At 43.8% G+C, this 17,297-nt stretch overlaps 1 protein-coding gene across 1 annotated transcript; it reads right to left on the bottom strand.

Annotated features, from left to right (window-relative positions):
• Positions 1-914: 914 nt before the first annotated feature.
• Positions 915-9,336, bottom strand: LOC118218896 (TRIO and F-actin-binding protein-like). The gene is made up of 12 exons (XM_035401634.1): positions 8,955-9,336; positions 7,874-7,930; positions 6,859-6,927; positions 6,512-6,601; positions 6,062-6,171; positions 4,555-5,017; positions 3,960-4,185; positions 3,322-3,433; positions 2,468-2,627; positions 1,767-1,883; positions 1,517-1,603; positions 915-1,082 (listed from the first exon to the last, which is right to left on the bottom strand). Exons 1-12 carry the CDS (start codon positions 8,958-8,960, stop codon positions 921-923), a joined length of 1,659 nt encoding a protein of 552 aa, XP_035257525.1. The 5' UTR covers positions 8,961-9,336; the 3' UTR covers positions 915-920.
• Positions 9,337-17,297: the final 7,961 nt, after the last annotated feature.

The following is a 17,297-nucleotide window of genomic DNA, read 5'->3' as shown; positions in this document are numbered from 1 at the left end:
ATCAAGAACACCGCAGGCTGGAGAGAGTAAAAAAGTCATAATAGTAGTTTAATAATAAAATAAATAATGAAATAATAAATCAAACAGGTTAGCTAAAAGTGAAATTACTTATGAATTCATAGCTTTTCTGGTACCATGAAATTATTTGTTTACATAAATTTGGAACTGGTAGGTCTCTTACAGTTTATTCTGTTATGACATAATTTTTGTATACGAGATCCAAGCTGTAAAGTAAATGCCTTTCACTGTATACAGCAACCATTTTTATTTATTATTAAATCAATTTTACAGTAAATCCAAAATATCAGGCCTCTGTTGAGCCTCTATCCTCAACTCCATGAACTTATTATGAAGCAGGAAGTAGTCCTTGTTCCAGTATGAACTAGAGCTGCTTTCATTCAAAAGGAAGTGCAGAACACCCAGCATGTAAATAATGAGTGAAACAGAAACTATTTCCTGGTATAAATAGCTGTCCTTTATGGTGTATGCACACACTACACTTATACATTTCTGACAGTACCGTGCAAAAATGTTTTGGAAGTGGGTTACTGCTGCTAGATAAAAACGATAAAAACTGCAATGGCTCTGAAGCATAAAATATCTTACATCTAGATATCTAACATAGCGCTGCGCTGTTATATGCCATGGAAAGGCTGAATCTGTGCTTGTTATGCTGATAGGGTGTTTTCTCGTCTTTGAGGATCTTGCTCCAGTCTGGTGAGGTGGTCTTTCTGCCAGGCTAACTACGAAAACAGGCTTTAAATTGGAACCAAAACAGAAACAATGAATATATTATCTTAATTTTTTTTTTTTTAAACCTCTGTTCTCTGTCAGTCACTCCCCGGCACGCACCCCCTCCCCCTCCCCCTCCCCCTCCCCCTCCCCCTCCACCCCCACCCCCACCCCCACCCCCACCCGTCTCAGTGTTCCAGATTGTTCTCCAGCTGCTGCCCCTCCTGCAGAGCGGCCATGGCCAGTTTCAGGTGCTCCTTCAGGGCCTCGATCTCCTGCTCGCTGCGGCTCTTCATCCGGCCCAGCTCCGTGTACACCTCCTTGTATCGGTCGCACGCCGACCGCTTCTCCTGAGCAAAGGGGGGGAGAGTGGAAGGTACCATCAAACCGCAGAGACGCTCAGCCACGGCTCCGAAACGTGTGAGGGGGAGTCTGAACGCTCAATGCAATGAGCACCAGAGAAACCAAGCATCACTACGGTAGAATGCAGGCTTCAAACAGGAAAAATGGTAGAAATGCTTGGCTGATTTTGGGGGCTGGTTACGAAACAAATAAAACCTGACGACTTGTTTGCTCAACATTATTTTCTAAATCAAACCTCAGAAACCTACAGACGTGCCGTAAGACTGAAAATGAGCAGTAGGCCTACGCATGCTAATATACTAAGTTAAAATGCATTCTGCACTGTTTTCACATCAGGGGGAAACATACATATTCGTCTCATCCATCAGTCCCATAACAAAGGGTATGCACACACAAACACACATACATACCAAACAGTTACCTTAATGAGAGAATGTAGTTCATCCCTCAGGCAGCTAATCTCCCTGTGTAGGTACTGCAGCTCGTTCTCTTTAACTCGCAGTAGCATCTGTATCACAACACAAAGAACAGGATCTTCACTCATTCCAAAAATGTTTATATCAAGTGTAACACTTGCACAATACCACCAGGTGTCAATGTTAGCAAAATGGTATGAGACACCTGAGGGTAATATACAGTTTTTAATAACTTGTCCACCAGATGAACCTTACCTCCAGGTCACAGGAACTGAGTTCATGGCTGCTGAGGGAGACACTGACCCCTGACCCCTGACCGGTGATGAAAGGGCTCATGTGACTAATCTCATCCTTCAGACGAGACTCCAGCTCCTGGGAATGACAGGGACAAATGACCATGCTACCCAGCACCCATGTGATGACTGATGAGGCTGAGCACTGCAGAAGTCTTCCTCCTTTTAAAGTCTGACCAATAAAAGGCTACACACACATCTACAGATTACACTTCTTGTGTTTAAGAATTTGATACACCCCATAAATCTACCATATGTTCTTGCTGTGATGAATGGACGGAGGGATGGATGATTGACCTATGGAAATAGTTAAGACTGTCATTGTTTCAAGGTTGTTTTTACTGTCTGTGCCGCAAGCTGTGGGACAAAATGATAGTGTAGTATAATGGTTAAGGAACTGGGCTTATAACCAAAAGGTTCCAGGTTCAATTCCCAAGTAGGACATGTCCCCATGAGTAAGGTACCTAACAGTATATTTCAAGCTGTATAAATGGGTATTATGAAAAAAGTGCAAAGGTAGTGTAAATTTCTCTGTTTAAGCGTATCTGCTAAATTTGTGCTTTTAATGTAATGATATTAACAATCGTTGTCTTATAGTACAGTTCCATTACATAAGACCTAGGCTTATGTCACAATGCTGCCCCTCAGCTAAGCTTCTGTTACCTGGTTCTCCTTCCGCAGCTGGGCCATCTCTCTCTCCCGGCGGCTGATCTCCCTCTCCCGCTCTGCGTTGCTCTGCTCAGCCCTGTTGAGCTCCATGCACTTCTGGGAGTACCTCTCGGACAGGTCGTCCAGCTCCCTCTGCAGGCCCAGAGTCTCTGACCTGAGGGGACGGCACAGAGAAAACACACTCCGTACATGTGCACGCAAACTCTCATACAAACACGCATATGCACGCATACACACACACACAAACAGACCAATCTTGAGAAAAAAACAGTACCATGTAGCATGAATTATCCCATATCTGTACCATATCCTACAGTAGTGTAGGCTGGAGAGTAGCCTCAGTGTGTGGTACATGTGTACAGTAGTGTAGGCTGTAGGACTGTAGTCTCGGTGTATGGTACATGTGTACAGTAGTGTAGGCTGCAGGACTGTAGTCTCAGTGTGTGGTACATGTGCACAGTAGTGTAGGCCGCAGGACTGTAGTTTCAGTGTGTGGTACATGTGTACAGTAGTGTGGGTGGTAGTCTCAGGGTGTGGTACATGTGTACATTAGTGTAGAATGCAGGGCTGTAGTCTCACTGTGTGGTACATGTGTACAGTAGTGTAGGCTGGAGAGCTGTAGTCTCAGTGTGTGGTACATGTGTACAGTAGTGTGGGTGGTAGTCTCAGTGTGTGGTACATGTTTACAGTAGTGTAGGCTGCAGGGCTGTAGTCTCGGTGTGTGGTACATGTGTACAGTAGTGTGGGTGGTAGTCTCAGTGTGTGGTACATGTGTACAGTAGTGTGTGTGGTAGTCTCAGTGTGTGGTCTATGTGTACAGTAGTGTAGGCTGCTGTGTGGAGACTCACTGCTGCTCTTTGTTGAAGTCGTGTGTGCCAGCATCGCCCCCAGCCTGCCTCCTCATTTTCTCTATCTCCCGCTCCCGCTCCTCCCTGTGCGCCTTCTTCAATGCCTCCATCGCTGTGTGGGAAAGCATGATAATAATAATCATCATCATCATCATTATAATACAGCCAACTGCACTGCAAGTCACATGATCTTTTGTGTGTGTATGTGCGTGTGAATGCTAAAACTGTGTACATGCAAGGCTGAAGGAAAGGACACTGGAGGGTTCCTAGCGCCCTCTGGTGACTCCTGTTACTCAGCAGCTGAATCACACAAAGCCTAAGGCTGCCATTGTCACTAAATTTGTAAATGTCGTTCAAAATATCTTATTTTCAAGTGATAGAATTTCTCCAGCCGTTGCATCTTCTGATTTCTCTCCACTGGCATCAATCCATCTATCGCTCTCTCTTTATCACTCAATTTCAAATATTCTTTATTTCCTGGACCACATACAGGCCTGATATTTCCCAATCATCATATACATGCAATATAAATAAACAGTCACAATGAAAGCATCTACATTACAGACAATCAGACGTTTGAGTAAAGATTTATAAGTAAAAATATCATTTTAGTTCTCTTTCTCTCTCCCGCACCTCACCTTGGGCAGTCGCCTGAGTCTCCTCGCGGAGCAGCCTCTCCTTCTCTCTCTGCAGTTCCCTCAGCTCCTGGTCGTGCCGCTGCTGCAGCTCCTCCAGCGCCTGTCTGTGGGCCCTCTCCATCACCTCCAGACTCCGGCCCCAGTCGGCCCCCGGGCCGCACTGTCCACACTCCACCGCGTCTCCATCACTCTGCAGACCTGCCAGCTGCTGCCTTAGAGTCTCCACCTAGTGGAGAAAAGAGGGCAACACAGAACAATGCGGTGAACCCTCTGTAGGAGGACTGGCTGCACGGTTTCCAGCCCCTGAATGTTATGCTTATGGGCACACTGCACCATTTTCAGGACCTGTGTAATGTCATGGTCAAAATCCTGGGAGAAATGGCATGTTGCAGCTATCAATTATATGTAAAGGAATTATTCAATGAATAGGTCTGCTGACTGGACAGTGTAGTTTTCTAACAGCAACATAAAAATTCAGAAATGAATTACTTATAACAACCATAATCCATTTATTTCCCATTTCTCAAACCGTAAAAATTGGTAAAATTCATCCCAAAAAAATAAATAAAGAAAAATAATGAATTCTTCTTACTACCTCTCTCTGCAGTGCCTCATCATCTGGATGGTCTCCAAGGGTTACCATCAGTGGTGGTGACTCCGCCTCCCTCAGGGGCCGCCTCTCAAACTCCGCCCACCTCTTCTCGACGTCCTCCTCTGACAGGAGCGGCGGGCAGAGGCCCTTCCTCAGCACCACGGCGTCCCAGGGGCTGCCGGCGGCTGCCTTCTCGGAGGCTTCCTCCTGGAACCACCGGCTCCTGCCCTCCAGCCGCCTCTGCTGCTCGCTGTCCTGCCCTTCCTCCAGCTCGCCCTCGCCGGTCGGCGACGGCGGCGGCGTGCCGGGGGTCGCCGTTGCCGGGGCCAGCTCTGCGTAGTCGCGCGAACGCGGGGAGGGAGCGGCCGCTTCGCCAGAGTCGCCCTGCGTCTGCCAGGAGGACTGGCGTTGGGACGGCAGGGGGCGGGACAGGGAGGTGTCCTTGACACCACTGCCATCCGGCAGCCTTTAACACACAGAGAGAGTGAAAGCTGAGGTTGAGGAGCCAGGATACTTAGGCTATGTTCTGATATGTATAAAAAGGAAGGCTTTCTGTAGGTTTTACACACAGAATACACATTTCAGTTGTATTAGAAGGCAGAGTGTACACTGATGTGATGTATGCATACTGTGTATAGAAGAGAAAGTGAAAGCATACACTCACTGAATGAGGTAAGTGTAGTGTATATAGAAGGGAAAATGTAAGTGTGCACTCACTGTGTGATACATGTGTACTGTGGACAGAAGACAGTGTAAGTGTGCACTCACTGAATGAGGTAAGTGTAGTGTGTATGGAAGGGGAAATGTAAGTGTGCACTCACTGTGTGACGCATGTGTACTGTGGACAGAAGACAGAGTGTAAGTGTGCACACACTGAATGAGGTAAGTGTAGTGTGTATAGAAGGGGAAATGTAAGTGTGCACACACTGTGTGATACATGTGTACTGTGGACAGAAGACAGAGTGTAAGTGTGCACTCACTGAATGAGGTAAGTGCAGTGTGTATAGAAGGGGAAATGTAAGTGTGCACACACTGAATGAGGTAAGTGTAGTGTGTACGGAAGGGGAAATGTAAGTGTGCACTCACTGAATGAGGTAAGTGTAGTGTGTACAGAAGGGGAAATGTAAGTGTGCACTCACTGAATGAGGTAAGTGTAGTGTGTACAGAAGGGGAAATGTAAGTGTGCACTCACTGAATGAGGTAAGTGTAGTGTGTACAGAAGGGGAAATGTAAGTGTGCACTCACTGAATGAGGTAAGTGTAGTGTGTACAGAAGGGGAAATGTAAGTGTGCACTCACTGAATGAGGTAAGTGTAGTGTGTACAGAAGGGGAAATGTAAGTGTGCAATCACTGAATGAGGTAAGTGTAGTGTGTACAGAAGGGGAAATGTAAGTGTGCAATCACTGAATGAGGTAAGTGTAGTGTGTACAGAAGGGGAAATGTAAGTGTGCACTCACTGAATGAGGTAAGTGTAGTGTGCACAGAAGGGGAAATGTAAGTGTGCACTCACTGTGTGATGTCAGGGGAGCTGCATGGCAGTACAGTCTTTGTAATGACTTCAACCCAGTTCTTCCTGATTCCTGAGGTCACCGCTGACAGAGTGAACACTGCCTCTTGTGTCTGGGTTCATGCATGTGTGAGAGAGATACTGATGCTGATATTGATATTGAATGCAGTAAATGCACATAGGATACACAGGACCAGGAGTGAGCACTTGCATTCCTCCTCTGTCCTCTGGATTTATGTTTCACATCTGTTTCTTTGCATGCATACTTGCATGTAGCAGATTGCAGTACACTTGATTAGTTTCTGTTTGCATTTTTTTTAACATACCCTTTGCAAAAGCCTCTGTAAACTGTCCAAGATCAGGGCAAAACAACAACAATAATAACAATAATAATAATGATAATAATAATACCAAACGATTCTTTTTAAAATTTGTATTAAAAATAGTGCATACCTCTATCTGAAAACCATAGTTCTTATCCACATCACACTCAGAAACCTTCACACAGTACAGCAGGCTGATCTCTCCATCCAGATCATCTTTCTGGGACATGACAGTCAGTGACGAAGAAGGAAATAAAATAAAAACCATTACAAACTTATATTGAAACGATAAACTTCAGAGTTCTCTCCGTCACACCATCTGACTGGAACAACAACTGCCAAATCACATCCACACAAAAATACCTAAAAGACAAAAGACCAAAACATGATTTAACATGCTTGCTTTCAGTAAATTACCAGCACTTACATCAGTTTAATTCAGCAAAGAGCTGTAAAAATAAACCAGATTGATCTTACCTCCTCTGCCTCTGAATCTCTGTAGTACCTCAGGCTGGTGTCTGTTAGCACAAACCAGTGCTTCCTCCACTGCGATGACACACAGGAAACATTGCATCACACCAATGCCTCACCTCACTCTGCTCACACTCAGAGAATTAACCAGCCTCTTTCACCAGAAAACCCCCGGTATGTAAACACTGGCTACACCGTCTGTACTCACACCAGTTAACTGAAAGAAAGGCAGGACGTGCTGAAGGTTAGGCAACTGGAAGGCTGAAAGAATCAGTACAAGGCAGGGCAAACGTGGTTGGATGTTCGAGGAAGGAAACACAACTTTGAATTGATATAATGAATATCCAGCTGTGCAACAGACAGTATGAACTAGATACAGGCATTTCATTAGCAAATTAATAAAAATATAGCCAAAATAATTCAACCTAATTTTGCCCAGAAACCACAGTGCCATGGAATATTACATACTCACATAGCATCCATATCATTACTATTTTTACCATCAACCATCAACACTGGACCAAAAATATTAGGAAAAGGCAGATACACATCATTTTAGACCAGCAGATCGTAGTTGCCATTTCACTATAGCCAGGGAAACTGGTTTCTCTCTAGTTGCACTGAGTTCTTCCTGTAGTTGTGGTGCAGCTTTTCGACAGTTTCTGTTGCTAGACACCACGAGCTATTTGTCTTCTGCCTCTGTTATTATCTTTTTTCTTTCTGGTTTCCTGTTAACATTACTGCCCATCAGCTAGACCCTTCTGAGTGTGTACTGAACACTGCACCTGGAAATCTTAAACTTTTAAAAAAACCACAGATGGCCTAATACTTTTTGTCTGTACTGTAAATTTAAAATAAATGACACATACACCTTTCAAACAACTTGCAGCAACTGTAACTGCAATGGTTTTGAATTTCCTTTTTGAATTCCCTTTTCAAAAGGATCCAATTAGATTTTGTAAAAAATTCAAAATTTCAGAGCTGATGTCTCTGAACCAAGGAGAAGCAAAGTTCCCATTACCTCTCCATCCTCATCCAGCTTCGACATCCATCCCTTCTTAAAGTTAAGGAGGTCAGGCTGTAGGGGAGAAGTAAATGCAAGATGGCTTTTTCTCTTTTAATGAACCAACTGGAAGAGCAGCTAAACAAATGACATTGGTGAAAAACATGCAAAACACACAGAAATGACAAACTGTCGTTTACATGATTACACCATGAAATTGTTAGTACTGATTCTTTCTTGACTGAGCACACTACTCCATGCTTTAAGTGAATGTGATTAACATATTGTGACAAATACGAGCCATTTTTGATCATTGTAGCATTGTTATTTCACCTGTTTCACTAGACTGTTTTGCATGCAATTTTCATGTATCCAGCCCAGAGAATTTGCAAAGCACAAACTGTGCATGTAGCTATGTGCGTTTACACTAAATTAGAAGGGGAACGATAAAGAAGTGTGAAAACCACAGTAGAGATGAACACACCCAGGATTTAACAGATAGGACACTTACAGGAAACCACTTCACAGCTAAAAATACTAGTTTAAGGTTGGGATTACATGGTCATTTTCTTCTTCTTTGCCCACCAGAGAGACAAGCTAACAAAAACCCCCTATAAACATTTTTGACAGTATAATAGTCTAATAGTCTCCTGTCTAACATTGACATTTTTCCTGTTTTTGGAGAGGAGGGTGTAAATTTAAAATAGGCAAGAAAGAGTGGTTTAAATGCGTCTGATGTGTGCAGAGCTTCGCCAAATAGCCGACACGTTAAGACACATAACCCCTTCATACGATACCCTGTAGCCTACATTCATACACTAACAAAACCAACGTAGACAACAAAAACAAGGCGGGAGGGGGCAGGTGGAGGATGCAAAACTGTACCAGCTTTGAACCAACCAGTAACCACACAAACACACCCACCCATCCACCCGCAACACGATTTCGAACAGAACTGAAAATACAGTAGGCTAGAGCATGAAAAAACTGGAAACAAAATAAAACTCGTAGTTAGGCTATGTTAGTCGGTTAATTTTATTGACGATATAGGCAATTCAGGTTATCACTTTTAAGTATCGACGCATATTAATTGACTTACCGTCATGTTTGTAGGACCAGGTCCGTCAGACAGAAGATGAAAGAGGAGCAAAACATAGCATAGCGAAATAATGATTAGTCAAATGTTGGATCGACAATAAAGCGGGAATTTAAGGTGTCACTGTCAGGCGTTCTGCAGGTTGGTTGCTCCGCGTTGACATTGCAATGCTGGGTGAAATATATCACCCGGCTCGTTTTGTAATTGTCATTCTAACAGGTTTCCCCAGGTGTTTAGGATTTCATTTTTGCTTGGAATATCTGGCAGTTAACTTGTGTTAAACCGACGCACTGGTAGCACTGCATTTCCGAACAACAACGTGCATTCTTTCTCTCTTTCACAACTTCTACACCGAGCCATTCTCGTCAAAACCTGTCTACTTCCTGGGCGGGTCCTCAAAGTAAACGACTGCAAACATCGCATAAAACCAACGAAAGAGTCACTTGGGGTTTCGACCCCTAACCAGCGCTGTTTTTTTTTTTTGTTTGTTAGTTTTTTTTAGGAAGACTGACGTTAAAACCTTTCCTTTATGAAGATCGATTATCAGAAATGATTCATTTGAACACATTTGAAAGTTGCATAGTTAGGCTTCGTTTTGTGATTAAACGTTTTTAAATTAAAGTATTTTTCCAACGCAAGGGAACCCTTTTAACTGACATTTTAAATGAGAAATAGCTACAGCTCTTTTTGCCCCCCATGTGTTAGTTCCACATAGTTTTGCTGATGATGAAAAATCCTCCCCATCTGCTCTCTGGCTTTGACTTCAGGAATTTTGAACACAAGCCCAGACAGCCCTGCCCAATATACTGACGAAACACATTCACAATCATGTCCGTAGGGCATGCATGCAGGAGTCTGGAGTATGCGAGATGTGTGTCAGTGAAAGTTATTGAGTGATGACAACATGTCCGACAGCCAGTGAGTCACTACATTGTGCTGGATTCTGCTCTTTTATTTAGTTCTCTGAGTGGGAACAGACCATACAACCATAAAACAACTGAGAGTTCAATGTTATCAGAGAATAATCAGACTAATCATCTTATTAATGGAATATCAACAAAATTACTTTTGTATTGTAGTGGCTCTTTTCTTATTTACCTTAATTACAAATGGCAAAATAAAGTTTTTTTTTATTTATTTATTTATTTTAAAGAAGTTAGACATTAATTAAGTGTTATTACCATAAATATTGTACCCCACTGTCAATAAGAAATTTACTAGCTATTCAACATGAATTCAGATTGCCCTGCTGTTGTGGTAACTTTCATATCACAGCCCACTGTTGATGGTTTGAAGCTAATCATGCCTAAAAACACAACTAATAGTACAGTTCTACTGATTCTTTCTGCAGCTGAAGTTCATATGCTGATTCATGCTTCCAAACTCCGCTGCAAACTATTTGTAGGCGCTTTAAAGAATGAATGTGATTTCTGAGAAGTGACAGGAAAATCAATAGATAAAATATACTGAGTGACTCAGAGTAAAAGAAGAGTTTGAAGTGATCATGCTATGTAGTGCAGCAGGCAGTTACAGATAGGTGGCCACACGAGAAGAGACTCAAATACACAAGCGTGGGTCGAGCACATATTAAAATGTGTTATATCTATGTCTATTATCGCAAAAATTGATGAATGAAAAAAAGCGGAAGAAAGACACCTCAGTAGGCCTACAGAAACACAGCAGAAAGGTCCATTCATGACAGAGGTAACATGCCTTTTCGTTGAGGGTTTCCGCTGAGAGATCGGTCCGGTAGCTGGAGGACAGACTCACTGTCCTTTTGTCCACCTGGGACGTACTCTGTATTAAGACAACATCAAAGGCTGGTGGTCACACAGGCAGACACGTTCAGATGCTTGTATGCGACCGCAGAACATTTGTTGAGATGTTTATGAGGTCAACACGGCAGGTATCAAGACAGAGGAGAAAAACCAGACAGAGAGATGGAGAAGTGCAGGGCCACCCAGGAGTGTCACACAGCTGGACCTGTGTCTGGGTGTGTCCAGGGGGCTGCTGTGCATTTAACGGGTTGACTCCTTCTCCCGGGTGATGGCTGGATCTCTGTGAATGCTGTCAATCAGTCACACCAGGTTTTAGTGTTGTGAGTCTTATGGAGAGATATATCATATCTATAATGCAAGGCTATGTAAAGCATTTCATGCATTAAGCTATAGTTCCCAGCATAGGTACATATTTTGAACTCAGTTGTTGAATGCATCACAAAGTAGTATTCTCCTGGAATGTAATGTCTCTGAGTGTAGCGTGATTGTATGTGTTGGAATTCACAGTTTTCCCAGCTCAGTGTTTCTGTGCTGCTAGTGCATTTACCTGCAAGTGATGTGAAACCGTGGACTGGGTTCGAGGTCGTCTCCCACGATCCACATCCAGCCTTTCCCTCCTGTCTCTCCCCCTCTCCCTCTCCCTCCCTCTCCCTCGCTCCCTGGAATCTTCCGGCTCCCTGTGGCCATCGATTGTGTGAGAGTACCTCAAAGAGGAGAGAGCAGGCAAAATAAGGAGAGCAGAGAACAGGGATATTTCTATACTGACTACTTGGCTGTAATTGACTGGAAACGACATCACAGTAACATCAAGACCCTCTTTACTCCAGCTCCTTCCTTCTCACACACACCTTTGTACCCTACTTTACTCTGTCCCCTTTTCTACTCCCTTAGCTCACGCTGCCCTCTCATTCTCCATTATACCTGGATGACTTGTGAATCTCCTCCACTTCTGTCCTGTGACTCTGAGACTTCCCCCTTGGCCTTGGTCCTTCCTTCAGGTATATGGGCTTGGTTTTGGGGATGTCTGCCATCACAACGTACTCCTCCATCATGCCCGCAGTGTCCGAACCCCCAGAGACGTTGCAGGCCTCAGACTCTACGGAACTCTGGGAGGACGTGTGCCCGTGCACTCGACGGGAGGGGCTTCTGTTGCGATAGGATGACCTCCTGTACTCTGGGGAGGGACTCCGGGCTTCCATGACACGCCGGGAAGGGTGAGAGTCCAGGCCCCTCCTGTGTGGCGAGGAGCCCCGGGAGAGGGCAGGGCTGCAGAGGGAGCGGGGGGATCCACCCCAGGACCCCGCTGAATGGCCTGGGTCCGTCTTAGCTTGACCGTCCCGGGACCTCTGGGAGTAAGATGCCGTTAAATCGCATCTGGAGTTGCTATTTGAGGTTTTACTCTGGAGGGGATGGTTGGGCGTGTCACAGCCCCGCCTGGATGGGGAGGCGTTTCGGCTGTCTCGGCTGCGGTTGGGTGGGTACCCGTTCATGTCGGTTTTGCTTTTCCAGTTTGCAGAGGAGCCGGACCGTTGATTGAAGTCAGCGGAGCTGGCAATGGAATTGAGATTTTTATACAGCCTTTCTGAATCCAAACCCCGCTCATATGAGTGTTGGGAGGGGCTTCTATACTCCCGACCACGACCCTGGGAATAATCCTCAGAGTCAAAATGTCTCCTGCAGGAGGAGTTGGAGTATTCACTGTGTCGGAACGGAGAGGGGCTCCGAGATGGAGAAGAGGAGTGAGAAAGGATGGAACCTCGTCTGTGCGATGAGCTGGAGTGTCTTGACTGGTGATTGGATGGAGAGTACAAGTAGGAGCGAGTAAGGGTGGGGCTTGTGTTATGGGGGCTGGGAGTGTAAGGACTTGGAGAGCGAGGGCCCCGTCTGAAATTTGAGTGCTGTGAGTACTTTGGCGGACTTGTCAGCAGCGGCTCATTACTTGAATCCGAGTTTCGCCTCTTGGAGGGGACCCCAAGGTCAGGGTTTCTGAAAGGGATGCAGGCTTTGGGCTCTGGACTACGAGTGCTTGGGAGGGGGCGTCCTAATTCTCTGTGTCGATAAGGTGGTGGTGGACTGCTCTCTCGAAGGGAACTTCTGCTCTCTGCCCTCTTCAGGGAAAGATACCCACTCTCACCTCCCTTCTCCCGCGCAGCTGGAATTGATAGAAGTAACAGAAATATATGCAAATGAGGGAGTGTCATTGAGATCAATGATTTGTCCATCACAGATTCTTTTTCAGTTGAATGGAAGTTTTGCACCATAACTGGGCTTTGATATAACTGAAAACATTCCACATTTAAAAAAAAAAAAAGATTCTTTGGCTTGTCTCCATAAAGGAATCCATTTTAGTTATTTCTGGAACCCTCTTTGCTAGGTGAAAAGTGATTTTTATAATTAATTATAACAGTGAAGGTGCTGCTGAACTGCACATGAAATGACTTCCAACTCATGTCTGTGCAAGCCCAAATGTTCATACTACAGTGTGATAAGAAGCAGCAGCTGACATCACATGCTTCAGCGGAGAGCACATGCCTGTCTGTGATCTCCCAGTTGGATAGTAGAGGTTCACTAATGAGCCATTCCAAATTGAGAACATGGTGGGATGAAAATATACACAATATGGCCAAAACTATCTGGACACCCTTTGGTCTGGGGCTGTTTTTTATGGTTTGGGCTAGGCCCCTTAGTTCCAGTGAAGGCAGATCTTAATGCGACAGCAAACAATCACATTCTAGACGATTCTGTGCTTCCCCAGCAGTTTGGGGAAGGCCATTTCCTGTTTCAGCATGACAATTCCCCCAGGCACACAGTGAGGTCCATATAGAAATGGTTGTGTGGAAGAACAGGCCTGCACAGAGCCCTGACCTTAACTTCATCCAACACCTTTGGGGTCAGTTGGAAAGCCAACTGCGAGCCAGGCCTAATCACCCAATCAGTTCCCGACCTCACTAATGTTCTTCTGGCTGAATGGAAACAAATCCCAGCAGCAATGCCCCAACATCTAGTATAAAGCCTTCCCAGAAGAGTGGAGGTTTTTATGGCAGCAAAGGATGGACCAACTCCATATTAATGCCCATGAATTTGGATGAGATGTTTGATGTCAGGTGTTCACATACTTTTGGCCATGTAGTGTATAAATAAGACCAACGGAACCTGCGCTAATTCATTCCCTGACCTGTGTGTCTGCTGGAATGTTCCCTGCCCCTGGACTCCTCACCCCAGGCTCGGGGGGTCAGTCTGTGAGGAGAGGGGTCCAGCCGAGTCATGGTCGGCCTAAATGTTTTGTCCTGGAGGGGTGGTTAGTTTTCCTGTGGGCCAATGGAATTGCTGCACACGGGGTAGATTCACTGACCCTGAGAACTGGGAGAGAGACCAACGGGGAAGGGAGCAGTTGGGGAGATGGATAAGGGCCGAGGAATCAGGATTGGAGATGGAGAAAGAAAAGAAGGGCCAGTGCGGAGGTATTACAAGAGGCAGAGCAAGTAAGAGTGTGTCGGGTAAGGTGTGGGATAGAGAAATTGAGGAAGGGGACAAGGGAGGAGCATGGATTGATAGGGAAGGGGTATACAAATAGGAGAAGTGGTGTGGAGAGAGTGAAGAAATGTGACTGGGAGGGGAAAAAACTGCTTGATGCAATATTCACCAAAGAAAAAACAATGCATACGTACACTGCACTGGTGGGCAAAGGTCGAATGCAATAACACTGAATCTTGAATGCTTACAACAGGCTTAATATCATATTCTTACACAGCATCAGCCATTACAAAGAGAAGAGGCAACACAAGACTAGCATTTCCGTGTACAAAGAAGGACTTTTACCCTGTTGCAATGTAGCTGTGGTTTTTACTATTGCCAAGCTGTAAATAAGAGAGCTCTCTTCATGCTCATTGATGCCACAGTCGTCCCTCACTAGCCAGAGGCTGTCCGTTTGTTCCTGAACAGGAAAACACGACGCTTCTGACCAATCATAAATAACCAGAATGATCAAACTAAGTTTACGTTATGTTTTTCCTAGGATGGTAATTATATCACCTAATCGCAAAGACTGCTATAATCAAAATACAGAAATATGCAAATATACTTAACAGTCCAAATGGATAAATGTTTAAATCACACTGGAGGTCTTTAGCAGTATAGTAGTCATCAGGGAAAGTACAACACAGCAGCATTCACAGGTATAATTATAGGTATTGCTCCTTTCTATGATGTTTCTACGTAACATAATCACATATGCATCATCAGACCACCATATTACTTTTTAAATCACATCTACAGTTTTAAATGAACCTGTTTACTGGTCTTGGTTTTCCTCTGTGAAATCCATTGCCAAGACAACTTCATCCAAAGATCTCACACTGTTCCCCTTCTGTATCCCCTTCAACTCGTCTTTTCCTCCTTCTCCTTCCTTCTCTTTGTCGTTAGGTTAGGGTTACACGTTTGTAACCTAATCTAGATCATGGCCTGGCTCGTGAAAATTTAACATGGCTCCACCCCTTCTTATCCACTGCTTGGTCCCTCTTTCATCTATCACTTACGGACAATAGTCGATTCCTTTCCTCTTTTCTTTAAACCTTGAATGAATGTAAATTCCTAATTCCAGAATCAGTGAGTTGCACATGGTTATTATGTCTTTCTGCATTTATTCAAATGGAAACTCCTTCGGTTTTTAAAACACGTTTTCCCCCAAAAAATACCCTTTCCCTGACCATAGCTGAAATACATTCTTAAACTTTGTTTTTGTGAAAATTATTTTTGTGTGGTAGGAATAAATATGAAAGTGGACTATTGGCCTCTTACAGGATATTTCTTTATAAAGCATGACATCTTCAGAATATTTGCTACTGCATCATGGTTAAGAAATTCATTGCATGGAGGTTGTGTGTGTGCTGCCTGTGCATATTACATTACATTACCAACTACTCTCAAAGCTTTGTAAATGATCTCTCTATTAATTATTCATGAGGCCACAGGCTCTCATTCATTCTCTCCATCCACTGTACACCGTGTACACTGTGTGTAGATATGCAGTTCTGATGTTCTTTGACAGCATATCTGCTAGTTACCTCCTGAAATCTAGTGGCCCCACTCATTTTATCAAACAGCCTTTGTTTCTATGTACCATAATCTCACATGTGCACAACATGGTCAATTGCTTCTTAGGCAGTGAAACGTTCAGCCACATCTGTGTGGAGCTTGTCCCCAAATGCCGTGTTTCCTTCACTTTTCATTTCCAGAAAATATTGTGCAATGCCTGCTTCTGGTTCCTTCTTATCTAGCAGCTCTTCACAGAGGTTCTGTTTGCTCTACACCTGGGGTACAGGGGGCTTGGGCACTAGAAGGGAGAGTAAAAACTATTGGTCTGGAACTGTGCAGAGCACATCCAGAGGGTCATACACTCATGAATCACAGCTATGTATTACCGTGGTAGCACACCACGGTAATACATAGCTAAAATAAGTAAATGCTTCACTTAGAAAACAAAACCTCCCAAAAATTGAAAAGCCAAAGCTGAAAGCCAGAGTGAACATTGTCACCACTGCCCAGAATGGTAAACTGCAAAATTTTCAATAGTTACAACTGTGCCACACTCTTTTTAACAAATGGACAGTTAATTAGTCACTGTTCACTTTTACCATTTTAACTTCAATAATACATCAGTATCTTCTTTCAGCCAATTATTCGGTCTTTAGAATGTTGCTTTTGTTCAAGCAAATGTGTGCCTGAAATTGCAAGACAATTCACGTAAACACACATTTTGTCCACAGTGTTTGTTCACTGGCATTCGAGTTCAGATTATATGTAAAAATACACACAAATGTTACAAAAACATACAGGTACCTCCCACAGTGGCTGAACAGCCAGACTGTACACATACAGTAAGACGGTACAATATTGTTGTGGTCCACCATCCAGTTCACACAAACAAGCCATTGCTCAATTCTCCAAATTTTCAATCCAGTAAATAAATTATTTTGTAAATAAATGTCATTAATTCACAATGGTTTGTAAAATTATTTTATTAATAAAGAAAGAGCACCAATGCGATCAGAACCTGCAAACACAGGGAAATCAGAGGCATAAGGCTACAGAGGCTCTGCTCTGTAACTTCATAACATCACTGTTTCTATTGACAACAGACTGAGAAACCAATAAATGATGGTACTGCAAATAAGCCAAGCTATTATGAGAATTATATACAATGAGAAAATACACATTATCGGAATACAAAAATGCATACCAGTATCAATCAGCTTGTGTAAATGTACTTGCTTTTATGCCAGTCGTGATAAAATATATTTTTTTTAAGTATATGCCTTTATTTAAAAAAATTAAAAAAAACATTTCATGCAGAACAAAAAGACAAACAAGATATGAACAAAGAAATCAGAACTGGGAGAATGGTCCCATGATACAGACAGCAGCAGCAGGGAAAGGTTAAGTAAAACCCTTAAAGCTCATCTTTCATTCGTACATATTTACACCACACACACTTCCTGCCAGCATGACCTCTCAGGCAGGAATAAGGAATGGAGACAATCTCTGAGATCAATGCAGACCAGCGCTTCAG

This window comes from Anguilla anguilla, chromosome 2, assembly GCF_013347855.1.
Source record: "Anguilla anguilla isolate fAngAng1 chromosome 2, fAngAng1.pri, whole genome shotgun sequence".
NCBI lineage: Eukaryota > Metazoa > Chordata > Actinopteri > Anguilliformes > Anguillidae > Anguilla > Anguilla anguilla.
The sequence above is the reverse complement of the archived record's forward strand: the minus strand, read 5'-3'. Positions and strand labels throughout refer to the sequence as shown.

What these genes read in the sequence shown, in the direction of transcription:
- LOC118218896 (XM_035401634.1), bottom strand. An exon ending in GACTCAGGCGACTGCCCAAG is followed by an intron (nt 3,434 to 3,959) that starts GTGAGGTGCGGG and finishes TTTCCCACACAG; the next exon opens with CGATGGAGGCATTGAAGAAG. An exon ending in GACTTCAACAAAGAGCAGCA is followed by an intron (nt 2,628 to 3,321) that starts GTGAGTCTCCAC and finishes CCGTCCCCTCAG; the next exon opens with GTCAGAGACTCTGGGCCTGC.